General features: G+C 39.1%; 1 protein-coding gene across 13 annotated transcripts in view; it reads right to left on the reverse strand.

Annotated features, from left to right (window-relative positions):
- Window positions 1–16,177, reverse strand: part of PDE4D (phosphodiesterase 4D) — a 1,085,833-nt gene that overhangs the window by 247,858 nt on the left and 821,798 nt on the right. The window contains exon 1 of one of the 13 annotated variants that reach the window (XM_039543151.1): window positions 9,128–9,207. The exons of the other annotated variants lie outside the window; for them this stretch is intronic. Within the exon in view, the coding sequence (XP_039399085.1) occupies window positions 9,128–9,192 (65 nt within the window). The 5' untranslated portion in view covers window positions 9,193–9,207. Of the gene's footprint in view, window positions 1–9,127; window positions 9,208–16,177 lie in introns of those variants that run through there. 13 annotated transcript variants of the gene reach the window in all.

Genomic DNA, 16,177 nt, shown 5'->3' on the forward strand with positions numbered 1-16,177 from the left:
ACAACACACAAAAGTGAGCAGGAATCCAACTGTAAATTGTGTTGTATGTTCCAGCTTATAAACACCCCATTGCACACCATTACACATGTAAGTTTGAACTACAAGACTACAGAACCACTAAGAAGTTCTGATGGAATCAGAGTAACCATGAGAGCAGAAGATGAGTAGTTTGTTATGTCATCAAAACTCTGAGATGTTTGTATAGGGACATTCATAGTTTTCCTGTGTAGCTTGTGTATTACAAAAACTCTCAGAACAAAACCTTTGTTGCCTCCTCAACAGTGGCTGAGTTATGTTTATGATAATGGAGGTTTTTCTTGTACCTTAACTAAGTTTTATTGCTTTAAAAAGTTGGTGATTTTTAAAAGTTTAGCCTTAACTTGTATTTTTCCTGGTTTTCTAATGTTTGGGTATTTTGAACAATATTGTTCGCTTCTTTTTCCCCTTTAAATTATTGATACTTTCTCAACATAAACTTCAGCCTATACAAACTTTTTTTTTGACATTTTTCTAATTTTTAAAGTTCTGAAGGAAACATCCTCATACTTCTAAATAGGAAGCTATTTATTCTCCATCATTATATTACATTATATCGTAAGTGTGCTATTTATATGTTGGCCTTATATTTAGTAGAACTATACCAGTTTCCTCAAAACTATCGCTGAAGTCTTAACAAAACTTCAGTCCAGCTGGTTCAGTGATAGGTTTGATGGGAGGGATAATTCTGTATATCTGTGCATGGAGTGGCTGTGAGGATAAATTTGTGTGTGAAGTCCAGCTTGTGTTTGTAGTGAAAAATTGGAAGTAGTCTGTTGTGGGCTGTGGGAGAATTGTGGTTTCGTGTTTGCACTTGCTGGGGAAAGAAGGTTCTGTGTGTTTGAACAGGTTGAAGTGAAGTGCTTAGGAGGATTGCGTTTCTATGTATGCTGGAGAAACAGCTGTACCAGAATACCGAAACAGCTTCTGAGATGTATTAGAACCTTGGCCCAATTATCGCTGTCATGAAGAATTTCCTGAATGTTGTCAGATCATGAAGAAGTTCCAAAATCTGATCAAATGACTAGTGATTAACTTGAAAACTAACATTTAACATCTAGCCCTATTTGCTAGATCTCATCAAGTATTCATAGATTCCAAGGCCAGAAGGGATCATTTGGATCATCTAGTCTGACCTCCTGTATAACACAGGCCACAGAACTTCCCCAAAACAATTCCCAGAGAAGATATTTTAGAAAAAACATCCCATCTTGATTTTAAAATGATCCATGATGGAGAATTAATCACAACTCTTGGTAAATTGTTCCAATGGTTGCCTACTCTCACCATTCAAAACTTAGATCTTATTTCCAGTCTGAATTTGTCTAGCTTCAGCTTCCAGCCATTGGATCACATTAAACTTTTCTCTGCTAGATCAAAGAGCTTATTATTAAATGTTTGTTCCCCATGTAGATATTTATAGACTGTAATCAAGTTACCCCTTAACTTTCTCTAAATAAAACAAAGTTGAAGATTTTAGACCAACTGGTTTTTAGATAGGATTTGACTAGAAGCTAGAAAAAAATTCATGTATTTTAAACCACTTGTATTTCATCGTTTCCATCTCAATGTTAATTGATTCATGTTCAATTTATTTTTTAAAGTCTTCCCTGACCTAACACAGTACATACAAACTTTCAAGCCCAGTGGGCATTTGAGGGATTTAGAATATAGGGTGAAGAAAAGGGAGACTAGAGTGTAAAAATGGGCCTCACAACAGAAATCAAGTGCAATTTTATAACTATGGAGAGACTGTTGTCTCTCCACATCTCCTCATAAAGAAATAGGATCTAAAAAAATCCAACCACCACCACCCCACTACGTCTTTACAATATATTCTAATACTAAATGTGCTTTTCTGAATGATTGGTATGTTTTGAGTAGAAGCTATATTACAACACAAAGCTTTACAGATTGATTTCAATAACAGCTTTTTGTTGGGTGCTAGTTTAGCTACAGTTGAAGTAACTGAAGCAATCAAACTTCATAGATTTATCAACAGTTTATCTGCACTCTTAAATCTTTCCAGTTTAAATACTGCTAGTCTGTTAGCGTTGTCTTGAGTATTCTCACACTGTCAGCAAGTAATAATTCATGGCCTGCTCCCGCAGTCTTTATTTATGTGCGTATTCCTACCAACTTCAACTATTCAAGCAAAAAAGTCTGCAGACTCAGGCCCACAGCCACGAAATACAAGACAATATATTATTTTTTTATGGATAGATGATTTCTGTCTCTGCTGTTGTCAATTTGGCACATTTTACAGGGGAGGGATAGCTCGGTGGTTTGAACATTAGCCTGCTAAACCCAGGGTTGCGAGTTCAATCCTTGAGGGGGCCACTTAGGGATGTGGGGAAAAATCAGTACTTGGTCCTGTTAGTGAAGGCAGGGGGATGGACTCAATGACCTTTCAGGGTCCCTTCCAGTTCTATGAGATAGGTATATCTCCATATATTATGAAATACATTTAATTAAAAACCACAAAACGGGTATTTTACTTAACTAAGCTGACTCATATTGGTACAAGTCCCAAAACACAGTAGAAATTAAGTAGCAAAGAATCCTGTGGCACCTTATAGACTAACAGACGTTTTGCAGCATGAGCTTTCATGGGTGAATACCCACTTCTTCGGATGCAAGCCACGAAAGCTCATGCTGCAAAACGTCTGTTAGTCTATAAGGTGCCACAGGATTCTTTGCTGCTTCTACAGAACCAGACTAACACGGCTACCCCTCTGATACTAGAAATTAAGTGGGAAGAACAAACTTCCAATGTAGGTTTGCAAGGAATATGTAGGATAGCATGGGATAGTTGATTTTCTCACTTTGTTAGACTTCCATAATGTTTGAGAAAAATATAAAATATCTATGTTATTAGATACAAAACATGACTCTTACAGGAAATGGCACAAAATAAAACATTGATGGCATCTTCTCAGGAATTAATAAACCTCAATCCACTGTTAAATATGCTAATAGCTTTTTCAACAGCAAGAAATCATACTAATGTTACAGCAAAACTGTTAAATAATTTTTATTCTCAAAATAATCAGTTGCTGCTTTGTGTGTACCATCATATAGGGATCATCTCAGTAAAGAATTTCTAGCTTCTAAGAGGACAATACACAGTATATTATCTGTAACCTGAGACTACAGAATCTACTTGCATGCTTGTGACTGACCACAGCAGTCGGAAGTATACATAAGACCTGATTTTTTTTCTCATTTACATTAATTTTACACTGGTCCAATACCCTGGACTTCAGTGAAGTTACTCCTGATTCACATCAGTATGAGTGGAAAATCAACCCCATTGATGTCAATGGAATTAATCCCGATTTATTCCAGTGTGGCAGGAGAATCAACTCTTTTGTCCTTTCAGAAGACTTCTGTTTATAAGTCCCTGAAGAGGGGGTAATTTTCACTTTCCTCCTTCCAAACCAAACATGCATGCTGACTCTGCAATGATCTAACCGCCAGATGGCAAAATGGCTTCCTTTAAGTGACTAGAGAGGCTATTTTAACTTGCTCTCTAACTCCTCTATTTCAAAAGGTACCATCATCCTTCCTCTTTCACATCAGTTGCTCAATTTTCAAAGAAAAAAGAGACCACCTTGTGATAGCATCTGAGGGGTGAATTGCAGCAAAATCACTCCACAAAAACTCAGTTAATAAGGTAAACTATAATTGCATTTAATGAAAATGAAACAAGCATTTTCTGAGAGAACAGTTTTCCATCGGAAATGCTGATTTGACTAAATTGAAATGTTCTATGGGAACATGTAGCTTTTGTCAAAACGTCCAATAGAGACCATTCAGACTGACAGCCTGGTCAGCTCCTGACTTGTTTCCAGGAGCTGGTCAGTTTGCAGTTCGGTGGTCTGGCTCCCTGGGCTCTCAGGCTACTTGACTGTTCAACTAGTGGGTGGCGGGGCTTTTGGGCTAGCCAGCTTGTGGGCTACATGGCTCCCTGGCTCTGCTCTCTGGTGAGCTGGCTCCCAGTTCTCCATTTCCAAACTAAATAAATCTGGAAATGCAAAATTTTCAGCAGAATGGAAACTCTGGTCCCCACATAGCGATCTCTGCTTACCAATAATAAGTAACTAAAAGTCATTCTGATTGCATAGCTGCACTCTAAGTACACCTATTTCGGATTTAACCAAGAATTTACCTCACAGTGAATTGCTTTTTTATTTTGGTATTTCTCCTCATTAATATAAATGTCATGCCAATGTTATTTAATTCAAAAGCCGATATCATGCAGCAGTTGCAGGCTCTGCTGCTGAAACACCAGCACCAACTTGAAACACCAACTTTGTGAAGTTAGGAATGAGAGGCAGCCTTAAGTGATGTCAAATTATTTTATTACTGCAAAACAAACAATTAATTCTTCTCATTTTTTCTCATTAAAAGCAATGATCTGTTTCCATTATAGAATAACAGAATCATTCAAATGTAGGCCTGGAAGAAACCTCAAGAAGTCATCAAGTCCAGCCCCCTGAGCAGAGGAAGGACCAAGCAGAGGCAGGACCTAGACCATCCCTGACAGTTGTTTGTCCAATCTGTCCTTAAAAACCTCCAATGATGGGGATTCCACAACTTCCCTTGGAAGCCTGTTCTAGAGCTTAACTACTCTTACAGTTAGAAAGTTTTTCCTAATGTCTGACTTGAATCTCCATTGCTGCAGATTAAGCCCATTACTTCTCGTCTTCCCTTCAGAGGACATGGATCACTATCCTCGTTATAAGAGCCCTCAATATATCTGAAGACAGTTATCCAGTCCTCTTTCAGTCTTCTTTTCCCAAAACTAAACATGCCCAGGTTTTTTTGTTTGTTTGTTTGTTTTTCCCCGCAAGCCAGGTTTTCTAAACTTTTTATCATTTTTGCTGCTCTCCTCTGGACTCTCTAATGTGTACAAATCTTTCCTAAAGTGTGGAGCTCTGATTGGCACAGTACTCCAGCTGAGGTTCTAATGAGTACAGAGGGACAAATACCTCCTGTACACCCCCGAATATTAGCCTTTTTTTTTTTTTGGAACTGCAGCATGTTGTTGACTCATGTTCATATGTGATCCCCTATAACCTCCAGATCCTTTTCAGCAGTACTACAACATAGCCAGTTATTTCCCATTTTGTAGTTGTGCATTTGATTTTTCCTTCCAAAGTGTAGGTTTTTTGCATTTGTCTTTATTAGATTTCATCATGATGATTTCAGACCAACTCTCCAATTTGGCATTTTGAATTCTAATCCTGTCCTCCAAAGTGCTTACAACCTGGTGCAATCCATACATTTTATAATGATACTTTCCATTCCATTATACATGTCATTAATGAAAATATGGAGCAGTACCGGACCCAGAACTGACCCCTGTAGGACACTACTGGATAGCAGATTGATAGCAAACCATTGATAAACTACAATCCTTGAGTTTTTCAAGCAGTTGTGCACCCACCTTATAGTAATTTCATCTAGTCTGCATTTCCCTGCTTTGCTTATGAGACTACCACACGGAACTGTGGCAAAAGCCTTATTAAAATCAAAATATATCATATCTACTGCTTCCCCCCATCCACTAGGCCAGTATCCCTGTCAAAGAGGAAAACTAGGTGGGTTTGGCATGATTTCTTCTGGTCAAATCCATGCTGGCTATTTCTTATAATACTGTTAACCTCCAGGTGGTTACAAATCTTTCCAGGTATTACAGTTAGGCTGAATGGTTTACAATTCCCCGGGTCCTTTTTGTTCCTTTTTTTGAAAGATAGGTACTATTTTGCCCTTCTCTAGTCTTCTGAAACCTCATCTGTCCTCCATGGGTTCTCAAAGATAATTGCTAGTGGTTCTGAGATTGGTTCAGATGGTTCCTTAAGTACCTTAGCATGGATTTCAGCTGCCCCTGCTGACTTGAATACATCAAATTTACCTTCTTTAACATGTTCCTTTTGTTTCCATTTGTGTTCCTTCCCCTTTATTGTTAATATTAATTGTGTTGAGTATCTGGTCACCATTAACCTTTTTAGTGAAGACTGAAGCCTTCTTGATGTCATTAGATAGTTGCTCTCATTCCCCACTAAGTAGAGGACCTACACTTTCCTTAATCTTTCTCTTGCTGTTAACATATTGAAAGAACCTCTTCCTATTGCCTTTTATGTCCCTTTCTAGGTATAACTCATTTTGTGCCTTAGCATTTCTGATGTTGTCCCTATATTCTTCTGTACTCCTCCTTAGCAATTCATCCATGTTTCCATTTTGTGTATGATTCCTTTCTGATTTTCAGGTCATTAAAAAGCTCCTTTAGATTCCCAGGCTAGAAGGGACCATTGTGATCATCTAATTTGGTACCCCACCCCCACCCCGTATATAATAGGCCATATAACTTTTTCTAAGTAATTCCTAGATCATCTCTTTTTTAAAAACATCCAATCTCGATTTAAAAATTGTCAGTGATGGAGAATCTACCATGACCCTTGATAAATTATTCCAATGGCTAATTACTCTCAGTATTAAAAATTTACACCTTATCTGCAGATTGAATTTGTCTAGATTCAACTTTCATCACCATCCTGGTTTGAAATGATGACACTGAATAAAAATTTCAAAGGTGCCCAAGTGACTTATGCATCTAAGGTGCCTAAGTGATTTAGGATTATAAGTCATCTAGGCTCTTTTGACAATTTTATTCGCTGATCCCAACACTCCCAAAGCTCCCCAATGTTCTGTGTTGGAGCTGGAGCATTCCAGGAGTTTTTACTTGTGCAATTTTCCTGTCAATTCTTTCATAAGAGACAGGGTTTATCCCCTCACAGCAATGGCCAGGGCTTGGTTCAACTTTCAAACCACTAGAGACCAGGGCAAGCCCCACAGATCCAGACTTCCAAGGATTCCCATGCCAGCCACTTCCTCTACACAAAGGATGATTCTAAATTGCCAGGAAATGGATGGATCTCAGTGCACATTAATTCAACATTCACAATTAGCAGGAAATATATTCTGTCCCACCAGATCAGTACATTAGTTAATATGTGCTACAGTGACAGGGGGCCACACAATGAGAAAAAAAGATAGATTAGATAGACAGAACATCAAGCTGTCATGTCAGAGACCTTATAGGGTGCACACACATCAGCATGAAAGATATTTTAGTGAGAAAGAAGAGCAGTATGAAGGGAAAAATGAGGGGGGATTTGATAGCTGCTTTCAACTACCTGAAAGGGGGTTCCAAAGAGGATGGATCTAGACTGTTCTCAGTGGTACTCGATGACAGAACAAGGAGTAATGGTCTTAAGTTGCAGTGGGGGAGGTTTAGCTTGGATATTAGGAAAAACTTTTTCACTCAGAGAGTGGTGAAACACTGGAATGGGTTACCTAGGGAGGTGGTGGAATCTCCTTCCTTAGAGGTTTTTAAGGTCAGGCTTGACAAAGCCGTGGCTGGGATGATTTAGTTGGGAATTGGTCCTGCTTTGAGCAGGGGGTTGGACTAGATGACCTCCTGAGGTCCCTTCCAACCCTGATATTCTATGATTCTATGATTCTATGAAATGATATTTCTGAATAACCTCTCCACTTCTAAGTAAAATATTTAATGTAGTTGCATATTGTTTTCTTATATATAAACTAAGACATTCATATACAGTCTCACTGATTTAGAGGCTATATACTGAGATGTATTATATTTTTTTAGCTCAGTTGAGGCCTCTAGGACATTATTCCTTCATTATTTTGCACAATTTTGTACAAAATATAGATCTATCTATCTATAAGATCACTGCAATTTTTATTTTTATTACATTTAAAACAAAAATAAAAAAAATAAATACCTGGGGCTACATCTTGCAGTCCTTATTCAGGAAAAATTATCCCTGACATCAGTGAGGGTTTTGTTTGAGAAAGCTCTGAGGATTGCATAGTCTGGTCAATAGTTTGAGATTGTTAACACTATTCCATTTTATCTAGTTTTAATACAAGATAGCTAGAAAAAATTAGTTAGCACTTATTATCACTTTCACCTGTACTGTATGGATTGGAGTGATTCAATCAAAAAGCTTGTAGAGTTATGGCAAAAACAAAAAACTTTTATAAGCTAAAGATCAATTATGTTAACTTGACAAGTTTGACAACTAAATATGTATCTAATTAGTATTACACATCTCAGTGAAAGCACTTAGGAAATAACACTGCTTAATTCTAAGCAATAATAAAAATATTGTAGAATTTTACTTTAATGGTCCCAAAACACCATAGTTTACTATAGTGTCAGTGCAGGGTTCTGAACCATTACTCTAAAATACTGTAGGTTTTTTATATCCATAATAAGGTATGACATAGGAAGGAGAGTTAGAAAAAGGTAGGGAATTCACTAACAAGCTAAATTTGTGTATTTGTATAGCTACTAGAAAATTTGCCCTTCCTGTGTTAATCAAGCTCCACAAAGTTCACTCAGTTTAGTAATGAGAATAATTAAACAACAAAGGATACAACCTTGACAATTACCAGATGATAAATTTAACAAGAAAACAAAACACACTGTATTGACTGCTAATGTAGTCAACTTTCATTTTTCTGAGTGGAGAAAAAATGCATAATCCATAATGCAGCGCAGAATTTCACTTTATGTCACTTTAGCTGCTGTCTGTCTTTTCTGTGGACGGTCATCCATGAGCAATCAGTCTTTTAGTGCAACAAAACCCATGAACTGTGTATACATATCCAAAAATAGCCAGTGAAAACTACCATTTTCATTTTACCTATGAGACTACAAATCTGCAAGTTTGATTTCAGCAACTAAAGTTATAATTCAGATCAAGTGTCACATATTAAATAGTGTCTCAAGTGAATTAAAAGTATTATTAAATGTGACTAATTAATAATCTACGTTCCTTATTCAATAAGAAGGAACACAATGTTGTACAAGGAGTAGCACACTAATTTTGTTTTTTGCTATAAATTATTCAATTAATCTTAACAGCTGAGCATTTCTAGTACCCATGCAAAATCTGTCAAAACAGCATTAAATACAGCCACTTTTTCAGTGTGTTTGTGTGTGAGAATGAGGGTGTAGGGTGAGATCATCAGAAAAAAAAACAAAAAACATTACCAAATTGTATCTGCAGTCCTTAAGGAGCTGGTAGATCGGGATCTTGGCTTCATAACAATGCTCATTTTGAAAAATTCCTCAAGTATTTTTAGCAGTGAAACTTCAGTTGCCCTTATAAAGCTCACACTCCACGTATTCCATTTCAAAGTGAGATTTGTGTAAAAAAAAAAAAAAACCCTCTGAAATCCTCTTCCCGTAATAATCCAAGCTCCAAAGGAGGAGTTGCAATTCACAGGAACTCTTTCCTTTTTCATACTGAATTTACTCCAGCACTAGCCTGTTCAGAAGTGACAGTGCTTGTCTCTTCTGTCTCCTATTGCCTAGGGAGGAACAGTATTTTGAATCTATTCTCCATCTAGGTCACATGGGAACCAAGGCAGCTGAAAGAGACTCTTGAGCTCTTTCTCACAGTCCTATAACAACAGGTTTAAAGGTCAATCACATTCAAAAATTAGTGATCCTAAAAGGAAAAAATGAATGTAAGATATTGTCACACCAGTGAGTTTCCAGGGAAGTTCCTGTTTCAGAAGTGCTAGATGAGTTCATCCTAATGGAGTAAAGCAAAAGGAACAAAGCTTTCTGCACCTCAGGTTCACCAGAAGGCTTATCAGTGAATATAATTCTTCCCCTCCCCTTCCCCTATATCCTCTGCATCTCCCAGATTTGTGAATGAGAAGCATTATTAACCTCACAAAGCAGAACATATTCTTTGAGGGACAAGTGACCTCTGTGTGAAAACAATGCAGGGAAATTAAAAATAAAATTCCTCATTGATTGTTAAAGTTTCTCTCTCTCACACACATGCACATACACACTGCTATAAATCACTGAAGTACAAAAATGCCTTATATCAAGTGCCATATTATAAAGTCCTTTTTACTATAATGCAGAGGGTGCTTGTCCTGCTACAGTAGACTAACAGCATCTCCATTACAAACAGCTAAGCTTTTTATTTTTAACTTCTAGCCAAAAGCTTAGCATAAAAGCTTCCAGCCCAAGAGGGAATTCCTTTTTGGTAATCTTAATTTAAATTGGTTTGGTAGTTACACAGTTAGTGGAAGCAAAAAAAGTACATTTTGTCTGCTTACAGTTTTAAAATATTTTTCTTTATTTAAAAAAGAACAGAATTGTGTTTGTGTGATTTAAATAAAGTTTTGCAAGTGTACTGTAAACCTATCTGCAGTGGAATTTCTTTTTAAATGGAAAGAGCCAAGTTATTACTCGACAAGTGGTTACATGCATTGTAACAATTCCTTTGAACAATGTTTTCAAGGACAGAGAGCATACTATTTTGATGATAGAACAGCTGTGTGAATAACTGAGAATAAACAAGTTTATTAGTAAACTTTCGTGAAATTTGAATATATTCAGGAATGACCCACCTACTTCTATAAGCTACATGGATGGTGGAAACAATGTACTACATAGTTTATTCAAAATATGTAATAAAATTCATCAGGTGAAATATTCAAATGTCGCTCGATGACAGTATGTGATGTTCTGTTGATATCAATGAATCTTTGCATATTACCATTGTCACAGATCCATAATGTGCATTGTAGAGTACAGAGCATTGTCAGGAAAGTTCCCGATTGCCCAGCAGGCTTGCACTAGTTATCTGCATATAAATTGTTCCCTAACAGCAGAAAGAATTTTAATGAGAGTTCATGCCAAGCATTCTGTTCTTCATGCTTTCAGGGCTCTATCTTCCAAATCACACTTACTGGCAGATATAGGAGCTAAAAGAGTCCATGGAATCATGTAAGATAGTTCAAAAGAGCAGAGGACCAGCAAAGATTTTGCTGATAACTGTAGCTTAAAATGAGACGGGTCCTGCATCCACAGACCTTTAATAATAGCTGGATCTGCCACTGCACACACCACACTTCTTTGATAGTATATCTACATGTGCCAGGGCTTGCTGAACCTTGCTCCAGCTTGAATGAAAGTGGGATGGATTCAAATAAAGACAGAATGGGTGTGAAATGGGAATGCTGGACTGTTATGGAACATCTAGACATTTTTAGTTTTTATATTTTACTTAACCTGGTTATGTACCTTATTATTAAACTGAAGTGCCAATACCCTCCCACACCCCACTTAAATAACAACACAAATCAGTCAGAAACTTACAAAGCTTATCAAAACATGCATTAGCAGGGCTTTGGACTAAATGGCCTCAAAGTACCATACCCGAATGACATTCAAGCAATAAAAATATCACCGTGTCAGACAACAGAGATCTCAGGATGGTTAGATCTCAAAGTAAGATCAATGAAAATGCTGCTTCTGCCTATATAAGGTTGTGACGAACTGGGCCTGTTCTTACTATGCTCTGTGAATGCTGAGTGGGGGGTGTTGCTCTGGGAGGACGATCTGCACTGGGAGATGGGAGACTGGCTGGAGAGAAAATACCTAAGCATGTAATGTGAGAACCCAGGAAGGGGTTAGAGGCCAGGTGACACCTCTGCCCGAGAAGCTGAACAAAGGCTGGAGAGTGTGAGGTTTTTTTTTCAGGAGCTGACTGGGGAATGGAGGGAAGCACAGCCAGGGTCTGACCCCCTCCCCCAAGGGGGCTGTGATGCTCCTGGGACCCCAAGATGGACCTAACTGGGGAGGATCCTGTTGTCTGTGCCTGCAAAACCTGTTCTGGACTGTGTTCCTGTCATCCAAATAAATCTTCTGCTTTACTGGCTGGCTGAGAGTCATGGTGAATCGCAGGAAGCCGGGGGTACAGGGCCCTGACTCCCCTGCACTCTGTGACAGAGGTACCTCCAGTTCAACTGGGTATTTAACAGGCACCCACAGGCAGAACACTGTAGTGCAACCGCATCCCAGCGAGTCAAATGATCAAGACCATGCCTCAGGCACCATTCTGGTCCAGCAGGGATCTGGGACTCCAGTAACAAAGGAAGTATGGTGGGAGGACTCTGAAGCCCTCCAAGGAATGCTGTTATCTCTATTGTATTCAGAGGTTGCCCAAGGACAAGTTAAAGAAAACGTGTGGAGGCTGAGGGAGGTGAAGTGCAGAGAGCAAAGCTAAACTATGGGAAGAACACAATTTTTTAGCTAGGGATTTGGGAACCTTGCAAGCCTGGTGATCTTTTCTGGACGCAAGAGAAGAGCAGTGATTGCAAAGCAATATCTGGATCTTCTCAGTTCAGTGAGTGAACAGAGATTTTTGCTTTTTATACTCCAGTTATTCTACAGACAGTATTTTCAAAAATGTATCAGAAAGACAAAGTATTCTAGGTTTTTGAGCACACATTTTAGACAGTTAGGCATAGCTTGGAAGAGACACCAGTTTCATATAAAGCCTGATCTTGTTTGCATTAATGTCAATGGGAGTTTTGATCACTGACTTGAATAAGAGCAGGGGCAGGCCCTTATGCTGCACTGTGGTGACAAACATGACAGCCTACAGACAGCACAACCTTTGCAGCAACATTAAACAAACATATTTTAATGTACCACCAAGTAATCATTCAATCATCACCAAGTGAAATGAATGGGACTTTTCATGGATATGAAAGATTGCATTAGCAGATCCCATTGCAGGATCATGGCCTATGAAAGAAAGAAATGTGTATTATTGCAAAACAGTTTTTTCCCCCACTGATATATTTTGTTATTTAAAATGACGGCCTGTTGCTATATTAAGCCTAATGTGCCAGCACTTGTCTTTAGGTGTATTTTAAGTAATTTAAGAAGAGACGAGTGAATGCAAATAGGTTTAGAATTTTATATTGTTATTTATGAGTGGATGTAATATACTTTACAGATTCATGTTTAACATGTGCGCAGACAGCCAATTAATTGCTTAGAACAAACGTAACAGTCATATGCAGTAGGTGGTAATAATTGGAGATATACCAATCTCCTAGAACTGGAAGGGACCTTGAAAGGTCATCTAGTCCAGCCCCCTGCCTTCACTAGCAGGACCAGTGCTCAAACCACTGAGCTATCCCTCCCCCCATGCAGTGATTTGTGCATGCAGTATTTTAAACTGGTAAAATTCAGTTTGTGTGTTTTTGCATGTAGTAACAAGAAAAGCAACAACAGCATGTTTTGACTGTATATTCAAACTCCACCAGTACTGAAAGATATGGATGCGATTTCAAACAATAATAAAAAAGATGTGCAAGAAGCAACCCAGAGTACTTTCCGTTCAATAATACATCTTCAAAGTAGTATGTAATTGTATGAAAATTCATATGTTCTATGTAATTTTCACAACAAAACTGAAAAAATAATGTAAAGAATGAACAGTATGGCCAAGGTGATAAGGACTGGAAACCAGTTCTATTCCATACTCTGCCACTGATTTGCATTGTGACCGTGGGCAATTCACTTCTCTGAACCTTAGTTTCCTCATTTGTAAAGTGGGGATAATGCTCCCTACCCTCATTTGCAAATCAGTTTAACATGTATGGATGAAAAGGATTATATAAGCAGTAAGCACATTATTATTACATAGTATTTGCTGAAGTAAATGCTCAATCTTCCTTTTCAAAGATGAACGGAAAGTCATTTTTACTGACAAGATTTGAGTTCTAGGTTGTACACCTCTACCCCGATATAACGCGGTCCTCGGGAGACAAAAAATCTCACCACATTATAGGTGAGACCACGTTATATCAAACTTGCTTTCCTCCCCCGCCCCGTTCCTTGTTCCCTGACTGCACCCTCCAGAGACCCCCGTCCCTAATCACCCCCAGGACCCCACCCCTTACCCAATCCCATCCCCTGACTGCTCCGACTCCTATCCACCCCCACCCCCCACCCAACAGACACTCACCGGCAGCGGCGGGAAGCGGAGCAGCCTGGCCCCAGTCCGCTCCACTCTGCCAGCTCCAAGCCGCGGCGCTCCGCTTCCCACCGTCAGTGACTGCAGGGAGGTTGGGGAAAGGACGCCCCCCGTATTCACCTGCTGTGGGAAGCAGAGCTGGCGGAGTGGAGCCGGGCTGGGGCTGGGCTGCTCCGCTTCCGCCGCTCCTGGTGAGTGCAGAGGGATTCCTTCCCCCAAACCCCTTCCTCCGAGTGACACGGCTGGGACCAGGGCAAGGGAAGCAGGGCGGGCTGCTTTCAGCCCCCCGCTAATCCCCCGGGCCACACTGGGACTTCAGGGCCCCCAAAAATGCCCTCCCACAGCTCCTGCCTCCCAGACCGTGGGGGAGGGAGCCCCTGACTGCCCCCGAGACCCTCTGCCCCTTATCAAACCCCGCAGCTCCGGCCTGGCCCGGCACCCTTAACATGCTGCTCAGAGCAGCATGTCAGAGCTTTACCGCGTTGTATGCGAATCCGTGTTATATCGGGTTGCGTTATATCGGGGTAGAGGTGTGTATTATTCCTGCAGTAGCTGATGTCACTAATATTTACTGAAAAAAATGCAGGAATCTGCCACAAACTTGTTTTACTTTAGGGGAGTCTTAGGGATGTTGTCAACTCTATCAGGAGAAATATAGAATCTTGGCAGGTAAGTCAGGTCTTGGCAGGTAAGTAAAGGATGAATGGACTCTTTGATAATTTGTTTTAAATGTATTTGTTTATAAATGCTAGGCCTATATGCCTATTCTACTACTGGAGAGGGATTCTTAATTTGTTCTACTTATTTATTTTGAAAAGTATTTCACTACACCTTTAAGAAAATATTATTGATCATTCTCTAATGCAATTTCCCCCTTCTGCTAGGTCTCTGAGATGCTATTCATGAAACTGGATCCGTACAGGCAGATCCCTGTGTCCCCACAGAGTCCCCCTTCAATGAATGGAGCTTTGTTTGCCTGGATGTCTGGGTCCCTCAGGGTAGATCCAGTTGCAGAATCTGGGTTTTGGTTGAATCAAACTCTTAAATCTGTGCTCAGATAACACTGACTGAACTAAGTGGAAATTTGGCCTGAGGAAGGTCAGAGAGCCAAATTTTGACCTCTGTATACAGGCAAAATAAATGGGCTGTGTACTCAGTGAAAGTCAGGGAGTAAGGACTGTACTCCTCCTCCTGGACAGTGGCTCCATATAGTTTAATTCCTTCCCTGCTCCTAACTCCATCCTATGCAGTAGTAGTGACTGAATCAGCAAAGATCAGTGTTCTTCATTATCTGGAGGAGCTGCGTCCCCATTGCAAAGTGCTTCTATGGTTGGGAGTCCGCTGTGTGGTGTAAACACAATGATTCTGCTACTTTTGAGGACTTTTACAGGCCACAGGATTTAGGCCTGAGTGAAGGCTGTGACTTTAGTCTTTACATTCACCATTCACATTAAAGTCACCTAGTTTATTATTTACCTTAGAATGCTTAGGAATATTTATCTATGAATATTTTTATACTGTGCTATTGTTAAATCCCGACTCCTGTTGAATTTTCTTTGTAATTGTATTTGAATATGTCTGTATGGATAAGTTAAAACTTTGGGAAAATAAAATTAAATAAAAAATAAAAATGTAAAAAATCATCAGGAGCTTGAAAGGCACTTATTTACAGTACATGTAGCTTAGATGACTCTATAATAGATGTAAATAAACAAAGAAAAGCTTGTTGATGGAATGAATTGCATTTCTGCTTTGGTTTTTGGATTAGCTTCCCTTGTGACACATACTTAAGAATTATGAGAAGTTACAGTTTTTGAATTTTTTTTTAGTTATTTACTGGGCAAGAATATCCTTTTCCAGCTCTGATAAAACAGCTCCAGTCAAAAAGTGATTTTCTTTTTGTTCAGGTAGAGAAAAACTGCAGCCCTGTCCCACCACCTTGCAATCTGAGGGTATTTTGTTGCCAATTGTTAAAGTGTAGTAGAGCACAGAAGCCCCTACGGCACTTCTGTGTGAAAAAAAAAATCACTTTAGATGATTAGATTTACTGTGCATTCAGTCTAATTCCCACATTACTAATTCTTATTTTTAAACCAAACATATATAACCCAACTGGGTATCTGGAGCCTGTAAATTCAGAAATGCTGTAAAAAAAACTTCCCCAAGAAAAGGGGAAAAATCATAGGCAGGAGTTGTAGACCAAGCTGGATCTCAGAGAGGTGATTAAGAAAAAGCAGAAAGCC

The sequence above is a fragment of the Mauremys reevesii genome, linkage group 6 (assembly GCF_016161935.1).
Source record: "Mauremys reevesii isolate NIE-2019 linkage group 6, ASM1616193v1, whole genome shotgun sequence".
Taxonomy (NCBI): Eukaryota; Metazoa; Chordata; order Testudines; family Geoemydidae; genus Mauremys; species Mauremys reevesii.